The 22,655-nt window shown below is 41.3% G+C and overlaps 2 protein-coding genes across 3 annotated transcripts; one reads left to right on the plus strand and one right to left on the minus strand.

The window, feature by feature from the left end:
- Window positions 1–168: 168 nt before the first annotated feature.
- Window positions 169–10,888, minus strand: LOC131684179 (autophagy-related protein 9A). 2 transcript variants are annotated; one of them, XM_058966829.1, is made up of 14 exons: window positions 10,750–10,888; window positions 10,128–10,264; window positions 9,877–10,064; window positions 9,137–9,314; window positions 8,866–9,073; window positions 8,682–8,806; window positions 8,495–8,622; window positions 8,243–8,427; window positions 8,007–8,185; window positions 7,817–7,948; window positions 2,219–2,372; window positions 1,237–2,153; window positions 1,079–1,181; window positions 169–1,011 (listed from the first exon to the last, which is right to left on the minus strand). In XM_058966829.1, the coding sequence occupies exons 3-14, from the start codon at window positions 10,028–10,030 to the stop codon at window positions 841–843; spliced, it is 2,634 nt and encodes an 877-aa protein (XP_058822812.1). In that variant the 5' UTR covers window positions 10,031–10,064; window positions 10,128–10,264; window positions 10,750–10,888; the 3' UTR covers window positions 169–840. The 2 variants fall into 2 exon arrangements, with proteins under 2 accessions (XP_058822812.1, XP_058822813.1); XM_058966830.1 differs by lacking the exon at window positions 10,750–10,888 and adding an exon at window positions 10,504–10,587.
- A 5,739-nt stretch (window positions 10,889–16,627) lies between these two features.
- Window positions 16,628–17,883, plus strand: LOC131684181 (eukaryotic translation initiation factor 3 subunit F). Its single transcript, XM_058966831.1, has 3 exons — window positions 16,628–16,824; window positions 16,913–17,059; window positions 17,119–17,883. Exons 1-3 carry the CDS (start codon window positions 16,701–16,703, stop codon window positions 17,709–17,711), a joined length of 864 nt encoding a protein of 287 aa, XP_058822814.1. The 5' UTR covers window positions 16,628–16,700; the 3' UTR covers window positions 17,712–17,883.
- The last annotated feature ends 4,772 nt before the right edge of the window (window positions 17,884–22,655 follow it).

The raw sequence follows: 22,655 nt of genomic DNA on the forward strand, positions 1-22,655 counted from the left end.
TCGATCGTCTATCAAAATGGTTTCGCCATTCGGATGTCTTCAGAAATGCTTCCAAAATCTGCGTTCAAATTGGTGGTTGAATGTAGGCTTTTCAATAAAGGGACGAATGAAGTCACATTGAACATAGAAATAATGGAATGTTCGGGTAAAAAATAACACGGATAGGTATCAAATTCAAAATAGTTTACTATCGTACTGGTTTTTGTCACTTGTAGATGCTGAAAATAGGTTTAGGTATTTACAAAAGCGTTTAATACGCTTCTTCAAGTCATGCAGATACGCAATGAGCTCTTGAACCTAGACTAACTAGATAGCGCTATATAAATCTATTTTAAACTTGCTCAGAGTTCGCTCGGGATGATTAAAACAATATGTACAGCGTCAGTATAATCGTAGCCTTATAGTCATGCAATCGACTGCGAAGTTTGTCAAAACCGAAGGCGAAGGGATTGTAGGGTCAAGGCTAAGCTACAAAAGTGGCGTAGTCCAATAAAGTTTTATCAACCGATAGCATGATTGTTCGCTACAAGTCCACGCACCAGCTTATGTGCGAATAAGTAGTTTTAATTAAATAAAACTTTTCCCTACCTAAACTAATTACGATTCGAACGTTTACGCTGCCAAACGTCTATGGAACATTTAGTGTGATACTCTTCGTTACCCACCGAAGAATATCTATCAAGACATTGAAACTGCCTCTAAAACACAATCGGCAATGACTAGGCCGATTGTGTTGTTTGTATCACGGTGTCAATTTCTAAAGATTATGTAAAAAAATCAGACAGAAACTAGTCTAAACACGGAAAAAATCTCGCTTCATTAGACCCACTCGGCCTGTTGCTATGACTTTTTGTTGCCAAGCAGTGGCGTGCGTTCAGCTGCCGTAGTGTTACCCGCGGAAGAGCTACTAACTCCCGGCAAGACAACCGAAGGAGACTGCTGTTGATGAGGTCTTTGCCATTGCTGCCGTTGGCTTTGTTCAGTGCGCAAGCTGCCACAGCGCCGTCGCATCTGGTAGAAGAGAACACATTGCAATATTAACATTCCATTTCGTTTCAGCGAAGAAAAGATAACTTACATGGTTGTGATGCAACTCATGAAGGTACAAAGTGCTAAGACACATGTCCGCCGCCGTTACTTCGTGTGGAGTAGGATGAGAAGCTGCAATGTCTCCGCATATACTGCAAATTACGCGTGGTAAAAATTATGGCTCATTTTTCTAATATAAGTACTAACCTAGACAGCAGCCCATTACGTGATCCTTCAACAGGACCTTCTCGTCTACTCATGCCACCCCTGGTGCTAAAGCTCATGTTTGTCCTAGGATCGAACCCGCTAAGTCCTGCACCCCCGGCTGCTAGACTAGATGGGTGCATCTGACTTCCCGCTGTACCCAAACCATTTTCGTCGTCGTCGTTTTCGTTGATATTATGTAGGAAAGTACTCTTCAGGGGAGCAGCAGTACTGGCATCGGTGAGATTCTGCTGCAGCATTCGTTCAAAATCGAACGAAGTCGGTGAATTGTACTGATAATGTGACTGTCCTGCAGTCGACTGTTGCAGGTTGTGTTGAGTAACTGGAGGCGTGCCGAATTCACCTAAATTCATTGACAAGCCAAGCTGCTGCGAATTCGACAGATGGTGAGTTTGCAGTATAGGATGAATGATCGATTGATACTGTTCACCGAGGCTTTCCATCGAGAGTAAGCTCTGTGCCATCGCATTACCCGTGGTGGTTGTTCCATACAACACACCCCGCTGTCGGTTAAGATCTTGCAGGGCATGACGCTTGATACCCTGCACAAAATGACGAGCCTCCGCAGGCATCTGCCACGTTGGGTTGGTGAGCGTAAAGTGTACCAACGAGAGTTCTGTTTTACCATGTTCACCCTGAGTGTACTGATTATTATCCTGGATAGGCGCATTGACCGCCTCATTCGAGTCTCTTGCGATGGCGCTGTTTGTAATTTGCCAATCGGGATTTCCGTGCTTGCGAACATCCATCTGTGCGAAGGAACAAACGTCACCAACTCCGACGACGTCAACCGTAAAGTTACGGAAAAAGTCCACCAGATCAAGGGATTTCGGTTTCAGCACAAATAGCAACACAAACGGAGCCACAAATGGGCTGAATAGTTCGTTTACGATGTACATCTGAAAATAGAATTAAAAGTTAAGGAGGGGTTCCACTTAGGGAAAAATATCAATTGTGCTCCTACCGCTTTCAGTTGAAAAAACTGCTCGAACTGGTCCCGAACTATTGAAGTGTGGGCATAACCACGCCATGATGCCGGTAAATAGTGCACATGGGCTAGCACGTTACGCAGGAGTTGCTCAGGGCACCAGATCATATTTTCGTCGGGGATCATCGATCTGAAAGCCAAATTTCTTATGTTTAATCTAGTATTTATATGTATGTATAGTTGAAAAAGACCCTCTCCGCGAACCACGGTAATCTATAGTCTCACATGTAAAGGTTGAAAGTATTATTATAGTGTTTCGTGAGTCACTACTTTTCCAAAATATATCACTAATTTTCCAAGATATAGGCGAGCCTGAGAGCAAACCTTAAGGCTTCTTTAGTAAGCCTACAAACGTATTCCCTTTTTAAACAGTACCGTTTGAAGGTAGGCTGCTAAGATGAAGGGTGAGGGCTTCCGGACGTAGACGATTCGTGATCGTGTGGGAAAGGGCGTTTAAATGTTCCGCGGTGAGACCACGTTTGAAAATTCATAAGTGACAATTGTTGACCGCAAACTTTTGTTATGAACACACGTGCTTTAAAGACAATAGTTGGATTGTTTTTCTTCCATAATGAAATTCGCGGTCCATCATACTATAACTAGTTAAATTCCAATATTCGGAACCAGCACCTGCCAAAATGGCAACATAAGTTAATAAAACATTTGTCATCAATCGGAATGGCCGGTTAACTTTTTTCTTCCCTCTGACCCGTTATTGCCCGAACAAGCAAATGGGCGACTTACGCCACCTGGATCCTTTTTGAGACCTCGGTCTCTGGCATCCGGCACGAATCGACGCCGTTTCGTACCCAAGCAATAATTTACGCGAGTGCAGTGTTCCGTCACACGATCAGTAGTGCGAAAATCGAGTACTTCGTAACTCTCATCTCGACTAGTCTCCTATACTTTGGTGCCCGAGGGACAGCGGAACAATCAAAGAGCCGTTTCCAACCGAATCCATCAACATTCCAAAAATACTACGGTCGCCCACTAATAATACTATGCCCTCCACTGGGGCGTAGAACCCCCTCCCCCCTTTGTCGATCTCTTACCGGCTGCATAGACCAGCCTCCTTGTAACGTAGAGGAGGAGGCTCATTGTGATTTCGTCGCACCTCTTTTGCTGACAAGTTTTCGGCAGGTATCTCGGAGCCTCACTTGACTCTCTTGCTTTTCATCTATTACATCGACATTTAGCTCTTGTCTCAGTGAGCCATTTGGATGCTGATTTCATGAGCCATTTAGCTCCTGCTTTCGTGAGTCATTCTGCTCCCAGCCTTATCACGATTTACTCAGAAAGTCTGGTGAACCCACCCTGCTCCGACTGAGAGTTCCCCGAAGGAGGAATTTCTCTTGACACCGATGCCCGGACATTCAACTCACAGTTTTATCGCGATCTGCTCGGATATTATCCGACGATGAAACTACTCTATTCCGACTGAGAGTCGGCGGAATTTCTCTCGGTACCGATGTCTGTTTCATGAGCTAATTAGCTCCCAGCCAATTAGAATCTACCCTACTGTGAATTCTTCGTTGGTAGATTTATTCCGATCCCGGTGCTTGTTTTCGTAAACCATATAACTTTCCGCTTTCCGAGCTACTCTATCTAGTCCCCGGTGATGGACCTAACCTACTCAACGGGCCAGCCAGTAAATACTGAGGACTGTCCAGCGGTCCGGCTCTACCGCTAACTATTCGACGCGATCTACTCGCTCTATCTAGCCTACTCACGAACTAACCGGTAGGGTGTAGACTACAGAGTGTACACTGTAGAGGTCGGTCTGGCGATTCCGGTGAAGCATCCGATTCACTGGCGCCCCGACGACTCGAACCCGATGCTACGTCGCGTACTACTCAACTGGTCCCCGTCGGTAAATCTAGTCTACTCCAGCGGCGAGTTGCTCGGCGACGAAATTTTTCCCGAACTCGATTTGTTGTTTCACGGTGGCTTTCTAGTGCAGCTCACAACTCAGTTGACTGCATCCCAGGTATACTCATCGTGGCACATCTCTTCGACGACATTGTCGACTATCATGCCGGACATATCCCTTCGAACCAAGGGCATTCGAAGACCACGTCTTTTACCGTCGCTTGCACGTTCGCACACTCCAGGCAATGGGGTGATAAAGCATGTCCAAACCGATGCAGGTACTTCCGGAAGCATCCATGTCCAGATAAAAATTGCGTCAAATGGAAGTTTCCATGTTTCCTATGTGCCCCCCGCCGTCACATTTTAGATGAGTCGGTGATTCCACCTTCCTTTCTCCGCGTTGTCCCACTCTTGCTGTTACTTAACCAACGAGTTCGCTCTGTTCAGTCTCCTTGCATTTCGTGTATTCCTCCGCAGGTAGCATTCCATGTCCTCAGCCAGAGTGATACAGATGGGAACTATCCCGGCAAAGACGCATACCGCATACGCATATCCAACGACATCGTTCTGTGCGCGCTCGTAACACGAAACAGGCGAAACGTGCTTGTCAACTTCGCCTGGTTCCGCTTTGAATTAAGCGCAGCGGCTCAGGCCGGTACGCCATACCTCAATATTGAGGATGAAACACCCGTCAGGAGACGTCTCGTACTGCATCTTGCAACTCCGTTTTTTGGCATTCAATGCGTTAGTTGTCCTCCCGGCTTCTCTGGCTGTTGTAATTTAACCGATCGTCGACCATCACTCCCAAGTTGCTTCAGTGCACGCATCGTTGGAATTGAGTGTTCGTCGACGCTGATCACAACGCGCTAGATTTTTTCAGTTACTTACCAGCACTATCTCGGTTTTGTGGTAAGCTATCCAAGTTTCCCCGATGCCTATCGTCTCTGTCGCCAACTTCCTCGAGAGCCTCGCCGGTTGTCGTCAGAACCACTTTATTTGCAAAACCGATGATCTCGACTCCTCGACTAAGCAGTTTCAGTATTACAACTACGCTGTACATTATATTCCAGAGCGGTGGGCCGAGTACGGAGCCTTGTGCTACTCCCGCCGTGACCGTAATCGACCTCTACTCCATGTTTGTCTCATAGACCAGTGCTCGGTTCTGAAAGTAACTTTTCAGAACATTACACAAATAGTTCGGACCCGCATTCTGTGCGGCGCTACGGCGATAGCCACACAGCTGGCGCTGTTGAACGCGTTTTTCATGTCGACCGTTACCTCGGCGCAGTAGCGATTACCCCTTCTCCTTGGCTCCGATGCTTTCTCCGCGCTCGCGATGACTGTGCGAATAACGTCCACCGTCGAGATTCCTTTCCGGATTCCGAACTTTAAGAGTAGTTCGTAAGTCTGTTGTGGATGACCCTTTCCAGAAGTTTACCAAGAGTATCCAGCGGACATATGGGCCGATAAGATTCTTCTGTTGGCTTCCCTAGTTTTGGCAGCAACACCAGCTTCTGGATTTTTCATCTATACGGGATTGTAGCCTTCGTCCAGGAATTTCTGTAGAACTATCCTGAACATGTTCGGAAACGTAAGTCCTTAGTGCCACGTTAAGGTTAACGTCCGGACCAGGAGACTCAATTGTCACCAGCATTTCCACTGTCTGCATCAATGTACGATGTCGTGCCTTGGGAAAAGACCCTCCACGATAATTTTCAGTTTGTCAGCGCACATTTCAGCTGATGTCGTTGGACCCTTGATCTTGGCCATCCCGACATGATAAGCATTGCCCCATGGGTTAGTGTCTATTTATCTGCACAGCTTCTTCTAGCAGGTGGACTTACTAAGCATTATCTCGTGTTCAAATGTGGCCCTAGCCGCCCGGAATATCACATTACACTCTTCTCTGACTGCCTTAGATCTTGCTTTTTGAACGCGTCTTCTTTATTTTGGTTAGGCAGCACGAAGTCCTTACTCTCCACGTTACAATGCAATTCCTATGACCAATGGTGTAGTGGATCACCAATGGTGGTCGCTATGTGTGTACTGCTCTCTCACTCGCCATTTCATGTTATCCATCAGCGACGTTACGTCGATGATGGATTCCAGGGCGCCTTTACGGAATGTACTAACGGTACCTTCGTTGCACAGCCTTACATCTAGCTTCGCTAGGGCTTCCAAAAGGCTGTAACCTCTTCTGTTGTTCAGCCTGCTACCACAACATTGGCCCGAGTGGTAAAAACTCGACCTGCAACAGCCGGCGTTCGTACGACTAACGAGCCCCAACCCCTTTGATTACCGCCATCCCTGCAACTATCCACCACCCAATTAACGTTACAGTGAGGAACACGATACAGCTCTGCAATAATTGCACTTCGCGCTTCACTTCTGTTGTAGACGGCCACAACAGTTGCTCTGCAATACAATGTCGCAATAATTGAGATTAAACCTTTTGTACTTTGGACATAAGAAGCCCCCAGTGTGGTCCTTTCAACACTCCTTTGCGAAGAGCATCGGTAGCTTTGTGCAGTCCCTAGCAATGTGTCCCTTCTCCCCAAATTTTCTGCATAGATCAGATCTGTCCGGGCCTCTACAGTTTCTTGCCTGATGGCCTACCTGAAACACTTCTCCATTTATTTAGTGGCTCTAGGGATCAATCGTAACGAACACACCGACCATCCGACTTTAATCTTACCGCGTATAAGCGTATTGCTGCTGTTTGTGTGCCACTATACGCCTTCCCCAACCTGATTGAAATCTGATCTTTCCCAAGGTTACATTGCTCTATAATAGAGCTATTAGTGTGCCCTTCACTTCATCTTCCGTAGTGATCTCGTCCACTTTCCTGCACTCGACCACCGCTTCTTGAACTAAACCTTTCACGTTCGTTTCTCCTTACACCGGTTCTGCCACGCATTCCCGATAGGTCGAAATCATGATCAATGGATTCTTCTTTAGCTCGAATAGCATCTCACCCTTTCTGAGTGCACCTGGTTCTTACCACGTTCCCCCCTAGCTCCTTCAGCTTGGGATCCTCTCTTACCATTTTGTGGATAGCAGCGTACGTCACTGTCACCGAGAGCTAGCATATCACATGCGTGAGTATGGTGCAATGATCTCAATCCTCGATGAAATCTGGAAAAGCTTCTTCTCTGGTGTCCCAAAGCGAGTGAGAATAATGCGCTTGAAACTTACAAAGCCGATACCACCGAATGCGATGGTGGACACGACCATGACTCTCATTGCCTATAAAGCTCAAGTCGCAATTTGATTGAAAAAAATGTTTCATAAAAGAATCAGGCACAGATTACGAATAGATGACCACGTAGAAGGTTCAAAAGCGAACTCGTAAAATACTCTACAGACTCGATAGCGACGATAATAAGTCCCTTATCAAATGTGAAACGAAAGTTCACGAGTAAAAACGCTGAACCAAATGATCAGCGAATAACTTTGGATGACTACAGAACGTTCAGAAAGTCTAACGAAAAGGTTCTAGGGCATCAATTGATGGCCAACTAGTAAACCAGTAATACTTGGTTTAATGCAAATTTCCGAAGGATTACAGTGTTCACTGCGTAATGAAAACATCAATGTAATTTTGACTTAATTACTTAATTAGGAAGTAAAAAAATCCATTTTCGCGGGGAAAGAATCGATGAACAGCATCGACAAGCCTTGACAAAGAAAAGAAACTGTCCTTACCTAGCGATAACACTGGCCGCTCCCAGCACCGTGAAGATAGTGAACACGTGCTGCACTTGCAGCACATCCTCGTCATACACGGCCAGAAGAAATATCAGCGAAGCTACACCGCCACATACGAAAGCTATGTTCCTACAAACAAATCATAAGATTACCAATGGTAGCGTGGTTAATATTAGACGCTGGATACCTGGCAAAAACCGTCAGCAAAGGGGATGAAAACGAGCTCATATATTTTACAGCTGGTCTGTAAGCTCTGGTAAGCCGTGCTTCAAGTTCATGGTCCAGCTCGTTGAAATGTCGCAAATGTAACTTTCCATACTGTGACCAACAGCGAATTCCTAGCGTGCCAGGTTCCTTCTTGATTAACTGCAATACAGTGCACTTGTCAACGCGAACAAAAAAAACATGCTATTCTGAACTTACATCAACATAATTAAAGAAGAAATACATCAACTGACAGATGAAGATAAACGGCGATAGGATGAAATTCGTAATTGCGACCCAGAAAATCTGATTCGCTAACCGGTTGCCCAGCTCATTCCGCCTGTTGGACCTTTTGAATTCTTCTCGCAGATGCCAGTTATTTTCAAACGGTGCCCAGGGTCCCCCTGAAAAAAAAAAACAATAAAACTTTCGATACATGCGTGACACCCCGGTTTGAAATAGGATACTTACAAAATAAAATTAACCCTACATTGTAGCGTAGCGCTTGGCTTAGACAGACTACATTCCCCAGAAATGGCAGCTGAATTGTAGATGGAAGAAGTGATTTGTTCATCATTGCAACCATATAATTTTTAAATCTGTGAACAAATAATCGGGCTTTAGAAAAACTGCAGAACATGTATGATTTTTAAAATACCTCAAAATCCTATGATAGATATCAAGTTCAGTCAGTTGCTCTTTATTGATGCTCATCTGGATTTCAGACTGCACCTCCCGTATCCGTTTCTGGACCTCGTGCCAGGTAAGGTTGTCCAGGTCAGACTAAAAAAAGGAAACGTTTCAATGCGAAAACTAGTAAAAAGGCGACCCATGCTTCTTACATCATCAATCTTCAGTGCTGTGTTGAAGAACAATTTTATGTCCCAGAACTGGACAAAGTGGTAGAAAAATTTGAACAATCGAAATGTCCAGAATAAACCGGCCAGCATCAATACCAACCAGTCGATAGCGCCTAGGTTGGGAGCACACTCAGCCGGTGTCTGCATGGCATCCGAAAGCGTGACTTTTGTGTGATTTATATTTTTGTCGCTAAAAATAAAGAATACTATCGATTATGCTTTACATCCGAGTCAATCACTACTGAGCTAATACTTGAATAGAACACCGTAATCAATGCAATTGATCATGTATGTAATCAGCAAGACGACAAACATAAATTGGAATAGTTCGAAGACTTTCTGCAACATCATCACGTAGAATCCATGCTTTTGGTGGTAGCAGTACACACGGGTAAAAAATGAATCCAGATCTTCGATGTGGTTCCATCGTGCTGTAAGATAAGATATAGTTGTTTTCAGTGAAAGATATTTCAAACATATACTGCCGTGGACACAAAACAATCTTATTGTTTGTAGCATTCTTATGTGGGTGGTATCATGACAGCAAATTTACGTTGGATATTTCAGAAGCTAATCTTATGCTGATTTCGGTTTTAGATCAGGGTCGCCCTAGGGTCGCTGTAATATTTATTAAATCCATACAATAGTGACAGTTCAGAGCGAACCTAAAGCGACTCGATTCTAAAAACGAAATCAATATTAAATCGTCAAAAGGGCGAAAGTGTTTTTTGTAAACAAACTTGTTTCGCTCATTAGTCTGCTGCAGAGTGAAATTTCATGAAAAATATGCGTTAATGTAAATTTTTACCCTCCGTAGAAGTAATTTCAATTGTTTTCTGCTGTGAAATTATAGTAAATTAAGAGAAACCATCAAAATAAAAGTATGTTTACAAATCTTATTCGCCCTTTTGCAAATTTAATATGGAAATCAGCATTAAATTTTGGAATACACAAAATACGCTCTCGCTCAAACAAAAAAAAGACTGCACTCACCCTTGCTAGTCTCCGGTACAATATGAATCGTTAGCCCACTACTTTGAGGTGTTTCCTCCTCGTCGATGGTAGGCGATCGTTTATTTGCGTCGTTAAAAGGATTCGTATCTTGATTGGTCAGTGTGTCATAGCTTCTAGAGTCGTTTTTCGCCATTCTTTTCTCTCAAAGATGGTACATAAAAATACACCTTCGAAGAGGATATGAACCTGGAATCAATTACCATTCACAGCAAAGTAATGACAGTTCTCACCTTTCAATGCCAATAAAACTTTTTAGGGTAAACACTTATAGGGAACTAAATCCAAATGGCTTGATTTTGTCACATTTTTTTCGGTCTTACAGTTACAACCAACGCACTTTCAATGTCCGGAAAATAGCTCCTGGTTCCTACAAGAAAAAAGTATTTAACTTCGTGAAAAGTTCAAGGCAAACGAATCACTTCAACCAATACATATAAACATGAATAACCAGCTGATTATCATTCACATATAACACACAAAACAAAGTTACGGCAAGCTCAAAAAAGATGGATCTGCGATTTCGCGACTGCAGAATATTAGCATCTAAATTTTACAATGTAAACAATCAGTCAGCTGTGAACTAGTTTACAAATCAAATACAATTACCAATCGTAATAGCACAAATAGCGAGAAAAAAAACGTGAAACCAACGGAAGACCTTCACGGCGCGACTGCTAAACTGGATTGCTAAACATTACACACGAGCGAAAAATATTCAATAAGGAAACAAAGGAGGCAAAATATTTAAACGCAGTTTATTTCTCACGACGCAATCGAGCTACTGGCCGAGTTAATCAATGGATGATAATCTTCTTAGCTAAATTTATCAGGAAATAAGCGCTTAATAGATACCTGATTGGTCAGGGAATCAGACGAATATCACCTACACCTTTTCTTCGTTCGAAATAAAAAACGATTGTGACTAGCAAAAATTTTCACTACTTTCAGCCTGAATGTTTTTCTCGTTGTGCTTGTTTCACAGCAGGTAAACGTCAGACTACCCAAAAATGTACTGGTAGTTGTGCTAAAATAATTCGAACGAAAGGTGGATTCTGCTGTGAATTTACATGCTACACACTCAACAAGCTCTGTGCAGTCACTGAGTAACACGAAAGTTTTTAAAAATGGACAGTTACACTGAAAATAATCCCAATCGAAAAGGGCAAGTTGCTGGTTAACGGGGCCCGCAAAAAGAGATTATAACTACTACAGGTCGCATGTCGCTGCTAACACTGAAAATTTATCAGCTCGCTCTCACATATGCTAGGCCCATTAGCGGTTTGTCCGGAATTTCCATTCAAAGTGGATTTTGACAGTTGGCTTTTAGGCCGTAATCATATGTTTGTCGAGAATTATAGGAACAATACAAAAGTATCAGCCTAGGGGCAAATCACTCTAGGAATGTATAACAAATTTGCATCAAATTAGAAAAAATGCATTTAATTTCCATATTTTTGCATCAACTTTGCACTCCCTCGCACAAAAGTTTGTTTAACAATCGTCTTAAGGCTAGTTTACAGTACGGGAAATGGATCACGGGATTTCGCACGAGATTTGCGTCGGGATTTGAACAGGGAAAATTTCCCGCCAAGATCTCTCCAAACTGTCAAACCAAAAACTCTGCTGCTTGTTAAAAATACAAACAGTATCAAACTTGCAGCGAATTGCAAACCATATAAAAATACTATTTTCCCCGTCGGAAACAATTAGTGTTGAATTGTTCCCGGCCGGATTTCGGTGTGGAGAGTTTTAAAATCCCTTGATGTTTCCCGCGGTTGGGTTTATACTTCCGGAAAACTGTCATTTTTGTGTAGACTCATTTCCTGTCACGGGATTTGAGCTCCGTTTAAAATGCACAGGGACCCAAATCCCGTGACACGTTTTCCGAACTGTAAACTAGCCTTTACGCTGATCCACTTTGTTCGACGTTGTGTAGAATATACACGGTTAAATAAAACAACCTGCAGAATAAGTTCTTTTAACTTGCTTTTGAGTTGTGCGTCGCTTTCGCACTTATTAGTGTTGTAAAAAACAAAACGAGAGATTCGACTCAGTCGAGGTCTTCCGTGGAGGAACGTACTTTTGAGTTGTTTGGGGTATATTCAAAATTAGGTAAATTCAACTTAAATTTGAGTATAAAAAACCTATCAATGAGTTGTAATTTTTGCCGTGGTTAAATGGAAACTACCTTCAACACGGTTTACCTAATTTTAAGTTCCCCCACGATACCACGAGATTGAGTCAAAGGAACTCAATTTTAGGTAGTTTTTCGTTTCCGTGTAGGACTAGTTTTTGTAGTGTTTTGACGTCTTACACGCAACGCAAAATACATTGCACGCAACGCAAACTACATTTTGAATTTCTATTTTGATGGAAAGAAATGCATTTAATTTCGCTGATTTTTCAAAATCCATCACAAGTGATCTGCCCCTAGGTATCAGCTCTAATGGTTACTATATCCCATAATATAGGTTTATTGTTTGGACGATGTGACAAATGGTTTTTAACTATGTGGGGAGGGGGGGGGGGCTATTTGCCAACTCGGGTGCGCTGCTTGTCCTTCAACTTGCCGGCAAATTGAGTGCAAATAGGGACGATCTCAATTGCAACATTTGGGCGATTTTCCGCCGTCATTTTTTGCCGCCCTGCGCGTAATTAACTCGCTAACAAATCGCCCACGGAACGCGCCTAATATGAAAATTACAAACAATACATATTTACGGATTCATTATGTACCCACACAAGCTTATCAGCACACTAAGAAATCACCGCCAAACTATAGGAATAATAAATGGTGAAATTGGTATTTTTTTTACGTTTAACAGTTATTGGCGACGTTTCGTACAATGCTTATCAATGGAAACGTCGGCAAATATTGTTCAAGACTGTAAATGTATTTATTTCGTCAATCAATTGTAGACTACATTATACAAATATTAATTGCTTAAATACTATCCTGTAAACTATTTCTATGTACTATGATGCCGTAAAGAGTTGAAAAACTGTTTTAAACTTGTTCGGGGCATGGTAAGGTCAATACTTTCACAATGCTCGTTATACACAGCCATTATCTGGTTTAGTGGTCCGAATTTAGCATAGTCTGTACGGTGATGACCTATCGCGAACAAATTTCTATTGCGTAATTGACGAGTAGGAGCATATAAATTTAATTTTGACAATATGTATGATGAGTCAATACGCTGCATGACGATATCGTTTAGAAACGAGATCATAGCATAGTCCCGACGTTCTTTCAATGTTTGAATATCTATCAACATACAACGTGCTTCATAAGATGGAAGAGGGAATACTGTCCATCTTAACTTGCGTAGTGCATATAATAGAAACTGTTTTTGGATTGACTCAATTCTCACTTCGTGTTTTTTTATGAATGGTGACCAAACAATACTACAATATTCTAAAATAGACCGAACATATTGCACATCAAAATTTACCACCTTATGACGTTCGTTAACACTTTGAGTGAGTGATCTTGTTCTACTAAACACGATTCCACAATTTCCTATGAAGAAGAAATGCTAATGTTATCACGCGCACACATACCTTCTATGTGTCCACTGTATAAACTATGTATGCGCACACATAAGTTATATGTGCGTATTGTTATTTTTATGTGCCTTATAGTTATGAAATGTGAGTGTAAGATTAATATGTCTTGTAAATACACACATTAGGTGTATGTGCCTGCAAATTGTGTCTATCTGCCTCCGCTAATTGCAAAAATCTATGGCTAAAGTCAATAGGCATAACGTTTACATTTTTTTGAGTGTAGGGGCAATTAGCACAGGCGAGTAGAAGATGGTGAGTAAAGATCTTGCGAAAATAGTATAAAACATTGTAATTTCTGATACAGTCGTGGTTCGGTGGTTGGACACTGGAGTGGCTCGCGGTTGTATGGGAAAACTTTAAAATGTTTTAAACTAGCGGGCACAGCACTTTTTGAGTTCCTTTTGTGGTCTCAAATGCCTGTGCAAAATTTGGTAGCGGTTGGTTGCTTCCCGGGTTTGCGCATTGCGTTCAAAGTTTGCATGGGATTTTATATGGGGAAATCAATTATTTTGCATTTTAATTAATAAAGATCCCTATTTCACTGATAATGAAAAACCAGCTACATAAAACTATAGTTCAAACCTTGGTTAACAACTTTGCCGAAGACCGTAACTAGCTACGAGTTTTCAAAAAATAGTTATAACGATTTTAAAACTTATGGTAAAATCCAAATGCAGAAATTGATTAGTTTTTCCAACACTACCGGTGCACCACCGACATCGACATTAAAAACTTAGATAAATGAGAATATATTCATCGCAGAGACTTGGTTCTTTGAATGAAATGTTCAGAATGAATTGCTGAATAAAACAGATGTATTTATTTCATGGACTTGTTGACTTTTCTCGGTGAAAATGAAAACTCCAAATTTTCCCATTACCACACGTAACGTTTCGGCTTACTGCTCTTCAGCCATCGTCGGACGCCTACAAACATTTATTTAGCATTAACGTTAACATCAATTTGTTCACAAAAAATTACAAAGCTAGCATTCACAAATTAAACACAATTTACAATTGACTCACATAAACTTATATCACGCATCTCCATTCACTCTCGTTCACTCTCCACCGCTAGGCGGGCGATCACTCTTCGACTGTCTGCGTTCCTCGCTATTCCAACACTGTCGAAGCTTGGTGACCTGATCGTCGTATGTTGTGCAGAACGTTCCACATTCTCTTTGTAGGTTCACCGTTTTTTCCTCGCCGAGAATTTTGATGTGAAACATCTCTGCAGATAGTCTGCTCTCCTGGTTTTCGATTCTTTCCAGTATCCGGGTGTTGGCGAAATGGAAGATGTGTCCTTCTTGCAATGTGTGTTGGGCTAAACCAGTTTTCGCATCTTTTTTCTTCGCGTCGTTCTTGTGTTCCGCTACTCTCGTTTCCAGCCTTCTCCCCGTTTGTCCTACATACGTTTTGCCATCGCCTGTTCCACGCGGAATCGAATACACCACGTTCTTCTGTTTCCCTGGTGGGATCGGGTCTTTCAGTTTGGAGAAAATTCTGTTTTTTATTTTATCTTTTGGCTTGAAAGCAAGTTTTGTGTCGTTTTTTCTGAGTTTTTTCTCTAGTTTTTCACTGAGTCCCCACACAGAAAAAATTTTTTGGTAAAAGTAAGAGTGTTTCGCTCTTAGCAAAAACAACCAACGCCAACTATTAGGTTGAAAGTAAAACTTTTAAATTAATCAAGAATAATAATCAAAGTAAAAGTTTTCCTTTTAAGCAAATGAAGAATAGTACTCAAAATAAAAGTTTTATTTTTAGTCTAAGACTATACGTTGGTTGTTTTTGCTAAGAGTGAAAAACTCTTATTTTTACCAACATTTTTTTCTGTGTGCCGGGACGTATGGCACAGCTACATATGCCATTTCAGCAGTCGCATCTTTATTCTGCTGTAGGCCATTATAGTGTCTATGGACCCGATCTTTCAGAATTTTGCGAACAAACCGGTAGGGGTAATGGTTTATTCGCAATATCTTTTTGGCTGTTTCGATTGCCGCTGGTCGGTTTTTACAGTCGGAGAGCTTAACTGCTCGATCTACGAGTGCAATTGCCGTGTTGCATTTATGCGAATAGGGACTCTCTGAATTGAAATCCAGATATCTACCATCCGCTTGTTTGGGTAGCCAAACTCTTTCGATGCGATCATGGTTTCTGGTTAGCATCATGTCAAGAAATCTCAATTTCCCGTTGTCCTCCTCTTCAATGGTGAACTGGAGTTTACTGTGGAAATTATTGAACGAGTCTAAGATTTCTTGAATGTGCTCCCTTTTGCCCACACAGAAGCAATCGTCTACGTACCGACGGTACATCATTAGAGGTATTTGTTTTCTCTCTAATGATGCTATGCACTTCTGTTCCAATCGCTCCATCACCACATTCGCAATGACTGGTGAGAGTGGAGAGCCCATAGGGACGCCAAAAGTTTGTGCATATATTACACCCCGATGTACGAAAAACGTCGATTCCAACACAAGCTTAACCGCCTCCATGAAACTGTGTTGATCGATGCTTGTGTGTTTCTCCACCTCTTCCCATTTCTCGTTCAAGCAGTCCAGGGCAAAATCAACAGGCACGTTCGTGTACAACGACGTCACATCCAGAGAGAAAAGAACTACATCTTCGGTGATCTGTGTTCCTGTTATTTGATCAGCGAACTCAAAACTATTTTTAATGTGGTACTCAGTTTTTCCTACTATATTTCCAATCACTCCAGATAGGAATTGGGCCACATTGTACGTTGCTGATCCAATCGTCGAAACCACCGGGCGGAGAGGTCTGTCCTGTTTGTGTATTTTTGGCAAACCATAGACTCTTGATGGATTACAACTGGATATTTTTATCTTCCGGTGTGTGCGCGCGTCAATGTACTTGCTATCGCGCCACCCATCCACCAATACACCGATTTTCTTCAGGACTTTCGATGTGGGTGGACTCGTAAGATCGAGACACTGAAAAACATCATTCTGATTGCAATCAGAAACTGGTTCAATATTGAGGTTAGGGCTGGATCAAACTAGCTACGCGATTGTCTTCTCTTCTCTTAGACTATAGGTAAAACAATTTTTCTGTGTATAGATGGATTCTACTTCATATAGGCTTGCTGCTACCGAATTTCGACCCTGTTAGGCATAATAAACGTCATTTTGCTCTGTCATCACTCAACTTTTCATCAGTTCAGCTTCAGTTCGGTCTTTTTATCCGTGTGTGTAAGGGAAATTGCAGCTGAAAGTAATGTCCACGATAAATTTGCCATTAAATTTGACTGTTCGCGTCCACCCGGTCGTGCTGTTCCAGGTAGTGGATGCTTACGAGCGACGAAATGCCGATTCGCAAAGAGTTATCGGAACATTGCTAGGTAAGGCCCATTATCGAAGCTGCTTAGGTGGCTCATTAAGTGAACATAACCTAGCAAGGTACGTTTATCCATTGAAATTTCGTCGTAGGTTCTGTGGACAAAGGCGTAGTTGAGGTCACCAATTGTTTCTGTGTTCCTCACAAAGAACACGCTGATCAGGTCGAGGCGGAGCTAGGATATGCATCTGACTTGTATGATTTAAACCGGCGGGTCAATCCATCGGAAAACATTGTCGGTAAGTATTATTTATAAAGAACAAGAGAGCTTAACTTATGTTTTTATTTTCAAAATCAGGTTGGTGGGCCACTGGCCAGGAGGTAACCAATCACAGTTCGGTTATCCATGAATACTATGCACGCGAGTGCAACAATCCGATCCACTTGACTCTGGACACATCGCTAACGGGATCACGCATGGGAATCAAAGCATACGTTTGCGTATCGCTCGGTGTTCCCGGTGGTAAAACAGGTTGCATGTTCACTCCAATTAACGTCGAAGTAACCAGCTACGAACCGGAAGTTGTTGGTTTGAAACTTTGTTCGAAAACGATTGGCGTTCAATCGAATCCTATTCGTCCACGCACCGTTTCGCCGATGTTGGATTTGGCCCAAATTACTGAAGCTTCCGGAAAGCTTCTAACCCTTTTGGGAGAGGTGCTGAACTATGTGGAGGATGTGTTATCTGAAAAGCAGCAACCGGACAACACCGTTGGGCGGGCCCTACTTGATCTGATCCATTCAGTGCCGAACATGACTACGGACCAGTTTGCTCAGATGTTCAATTCAAACGTGAAGGACCTATTAATGGTCGTTACTTTATCTCAGCTTATTAAGACCCAGTTACAGTTGAATGAGAAATTAACTAGTTTGACGTCGTTCATCAATTAATAGAACCGGAGTACAATATACAGGCATAAAGGACACGTTGAAAGTTGAATTGAAGAGAGACAAGAAAACAAGAACATTTTGCGAACGACCTAGACGAACAATTAAATAGGCCGTAGTATCCATAATTTGAGAGCCGTAATAGGTTATAATAAAAATGGTTTGGATAGCACAAGTTACTCTTTTATTTCCAAAATATCCGGAATTTGTTTATTAATGGAGCTACATTGGATGTTTCTTTAACCCTCCGGAAGTCGCACAAATGGCCCACTCAATGAGCAACCGCTGGTGCGCTAAGTCGATTTCCCTAAATTTTCAGAGCAGCGTGCACTCAATGCACTAGCGCACTTCGCCAAGCGTGGGTGTATCCACAACTTGTTCTTTTCTTATTTTACAGGGTGATCCATCATGAGATTTTTTTTTCAAACTTGCAAAAAAATGAATTAAGTTGCGAAATCTTTATCACCCAAAAGAACATTTTTTGTTTGAAAATATTTCTTTTAATTTTTTAGCATAGCAGTGCTTGTGGTGGTCCATTTCAGTAGTTCAATGGGCTTCATCGTCGAGTAGAATGTTGGCCGAAAAGAATAATTCCATTTCAACATTTTCAATAGCCTAAACACTGAACCGATGACGCACAGGAAGGTCGGCGATGAGCCGGTATAAGACGTTCCATTATAGGAAATGGGACACAACACTGAACAATAGATTTATCCAGCTGCGTTGGTATTGTGCCGTTTTGACGTTTAAATTGGGAGGAAAACAAATCGTTTGCACGACGAATTGGGTGGAAAACAAACCGCTTCTGGGTGTAAGGGGAGGGCGGTAGTATAAAAATGTGAGATCTCAGTGTGCGTATTTTAATCGTCAGATATCTCAATAGCATGGCAGTTTGCTGTTAGCACCCGTTAACCACTAGAAAATGCCCTGTTAAAAAACCTCATGTTGAATCACCTTACATTTATGCTTCCTCCCCTGCCCCAAAAAACCACACTAATGTAAGAATTATCTATCTATCTATCTAACTATCTATCTATCTATCTATATATATAAAAGTCAAAGTTTGTATGTATATGATTTATAGACTACCAAACGGCTTAATCGATTTCCGTAAAAATTTATACACAGTAGGCATTTGTTTTGGGGCGTGTTTGTGTGCTATTAGTTGGATATTATCTGCCCGCCAGATGGCGCTTTGGAACAGATTGTGTTTTCCTCCTATTTTGTTGAATATCGCAGCAACGCGCGATGGGTATTAGCTAGTATTGCTATATTACTCCCTAGGGAGAAAATTGATTTAAAACAGTCTTTAAGCACGAAGGGCACAACACTATGATTAGTCCAGGTGTTTTCGTTTCGACTTCGTCTCTTCAGAACCATGGCACTTAACCAATGTACCGGGGTGACGCTAATTCAAAATTTGAAACACTTCTTGTGAACACACTAACATTCAATGTCCTGTAAGTGAAGAGATTCAGTTTGCTGATTAGACATACTGAAATCGAACCTTGTTATCAGCTAAGCAAGCGAATGCATAGCAATGATATGTCAAAACAACTTACCGGTGATATGGTATTTCAGGAACTATCATCAAATTCCGGGTGAATAGCTAAGACCTGGAGCTACTTCGGCATTAATCCAAGCGGAAGAAGAGACCCATGTAAATATTGCATACGCTTTTAATCCACCTAACAGTGCAATGAGACATTTTTATAACACTTCGATCTCCCCCTTCGGATATTATATCGAATAAATTAGCATGGGACAACATCATTGAGAGAAATTTCGAAAATCAAATCAAATCGAAGGTAAAGCGAAAAAAATGCTCTTTAACATAGTCGGACAAACGACTTATTACTAATGTTTGTGAATAAAATATTTAAGTTCTTCATTCAATGCATTATTAACAGTGAAACTGAATTCTCAAATTTTTTTCTTGCATTCTTTAGCTAAAAATTATTGGCACATAGGGTGATGAGCCTATTTTGGCACCATTATGGAGAGGGTCGCACTATTTTTTGAACAACTTAAAAAGAAGCCATATTACCTATAACCTTTCTCAGAATAAAGTATCAGTGTACTGTTTCTTAAACATCTGTATAATGCTTATTTGGCAGAATTGTCTCAATTTTCAGCATAAATGAAAATAAATGTTCTATTCTGTGCATCTATTCCCACCTGAACGTTCCAATTATCGCCTCATGGGTGTGCCGATTTCCACCTCATCGAAAAACAATCTAGTTGAAACGCAATGCCTCATATTTCATTTGCGTCGATTCTAACTAGGTATCCAGATCATGGACGCCAACGCGTGATTTGTAAAACGAATTATTCTGCTTTTTTCAGCCGATCAAAACAAACGTAAACATTACGCACACGAAAGAAACTCATCAGCTGTTAGTAGAAGAGCGCCCAGAACTGCGCATGCAGGAAATAACCATGCGAAAGTTAACAACTGGAATATAAAGTTCACATCACACATTACTTCCTCCCGATCCAAATTGTATGTGCAGTTGAAAATAAAATATCTGCGATCAACAATTAGTTGAATAACTTGAAATAATTGATTACTTATACCTGAAATTGCATAACATTATGTTTTCAAGTTCATGTTTTGGTTTGGCCGCACTGGTGATTCTTTTCTGTATGATGGATGCAAAAAGTTGGTTTTGATTGTGGTAGTGTATCAGCAAAACATGCCAATAATAGGAACCCCCGTATTTAGTTTTATCCTATTATAACACTAGGCCTATTCTAGTGTTTGACGAGTGCTTTTAAAGTGAAATAATCGTAAAAAGGTTCTCCAGCTAAAATAAAGGTATGTATCAGTGCAATATTTGATATATTTGTGCCGGAATAACGAGATATGAGGCGGTAAATGCTGGCTCGAAAGTGTTTATTTTGCTAAGCGCCGTTGCGTCCTGTTTCGGTTCACTACGCGAGTGAGGCGGATCAGCAGATATTTCAATAAGGTGATTTTGTTTTAATTAAAAGTTGGATTTAGTGGATAGTTCTGAATACGTATGTGTACAACAAATAAAGAATATAACTTGAGCTTTTTTGCACACCTGTTTTAGCCAAATCGATATTGTCATTATCTCATATGCTTGGTTCGAAACCAAGGGGTACGAAATAGGGTCACAATAGGCTCTACTGCCATAATAGGCACATCACCCTATTTTGTTTTTTTGTCAAGTAATGAGTTTTTGAACTTTTAAAGTTTATAAAATTGAACATTTTTCAACCACTGATAACTCGGAAACCATTCGATGCACGGTAAAAAATGTTTTCAAAGTTGGACCATATTTTTGGATATATAAGAATAGAGGCTCGGGGTGGGCGTAGCGTAGTTGGTAAATCGATTGCCTTGTACGCAGCGCACCTGGGTTCGGGTCCCGACCCCGCACATAGGGTTAGAAATTTTTCATAAGAGATTTTTCTAACTCGAAGAGGCGCATGATTTTAAGGTTAATAACCTCTATAATCGAAATAAAAAAATACAGATGTCACTCCACATCAGATTTACAACCAAAATTTTGATCCTTTCCAATTTTTTTTTAATACTTTAGCTAAAAATAATTAACACGTATTTATTGTTTTGGCTAAATATGATATATTTTTTCAAGTGATGAATTTTATAACTTTTGAATTTTATAAAATTGAACAATTTTCAATCACTGATAATTCGGAAACTATTCGATGCATGGACAAAATATTAAATAATAATAATGCGTTTTCGCTTGAGCTCATTGGAAAAAGTTGTAATAGTTGATTTTGTTGTTTAAGTTATGTATTCTGCAAATTCTATAGAAATAAATTAGGGGAACCCGGGGCTATTAAGACCGTAAGGGTTATTCGGACATCCTCATGGAACCGCTATTCTCAAACATAAATTTCGACAGCTGAATCTTATTCTATAGTTTTTTAGAATGGAAATACAACGTGTTCTTTTTTGCCATCCTCAAAAGAAAAATCATTGTAAGGGTAAAACCGTGATTAAAAATTAAAATAACAAATAAAAGTGATAAAATAACGGTTTTGGAAAGCTTGAGGCTCTTATTTTATGAAATGATGTTTGTTTGGGTGAAAACACAGACGTTCAGAATTTTACCACTTTTGTGCGAAATGAGCATACGAGTTATTCGGACCGCCTATTCCATCAACATCCGTTCAGCGGCTTGCGGCTGCGCACACGATTGTACACGCCATAGCGAAAAAAATATATGAGGCATTATTCGACAGCTGTGACTAACCAGATTAATTCTTTTAACGCGTTTTTTTTTTTTTGCTTCTTAAGAAGTTGTTTCATAGATAACCATAATTCCATTGTAAAAAAAATTACGGTCTGAATTGCCCCGTAGAGAGATCTGAATCACCCCTACATTGTAAAAGGATGAGAAAACGTAGAGTGCAAATCGTCGCCTTGCACTTGCCATGAAGAGGTTCAAGTGAATTTTTATGGGTCCAAAATGTAGCTGATGTTTCGATCCAACAATTAAAGGGCGAACACGAAATTATTGCGACACATTCAACAGGGCATAACTTTTTTACCATTGGGTAAAAATCAACCAAATTTTGCACACTTTCTCATTGATGTGTACTGTTTACATGCCGTCAAACTCGAAGTCGTGTTTTTCGATTCAACGAAAATGGAGGTGAACCAGCGCGAGTCGAGAGAACAAATTCTTCCCAAACACCTGGAATTTCCTGACCTGTCGCACCGGTAGTTGGGAAAAATGTTGAACTTTCACCATTCAACCGTCTCCAGAGTGTTGAAGCGGTTCCAGGAGCGGTTGACGTTGGACCACGGCAAAGGAGCTGGAAGAAAACCGGGACCGGAGAACAAAAAGACGGAGGGAAAGGTGAAGTGGATGATTAAAGCAAATCCCAACGTCTCAAGCCGTGATTTGGCTAAAAAGATCGGCATGTCGCAGAGCTACGTCCAGA

Source organism: Topomyia yanbarensis, chromosome 2 (assembly GCF_030247195.1).
Source record: "Topomyia yanbarensis strain Yona2022 chromosome 2, ASM3024719v1, whole genome shotgun sequence".
Taxonomy (NCBI): domain Eukaryota; kingdom Metazoa; phylum Arthropoda; class Insecta; order Diptera; family Culicidae; genus Topomyia; species Topomyia yanbarensis.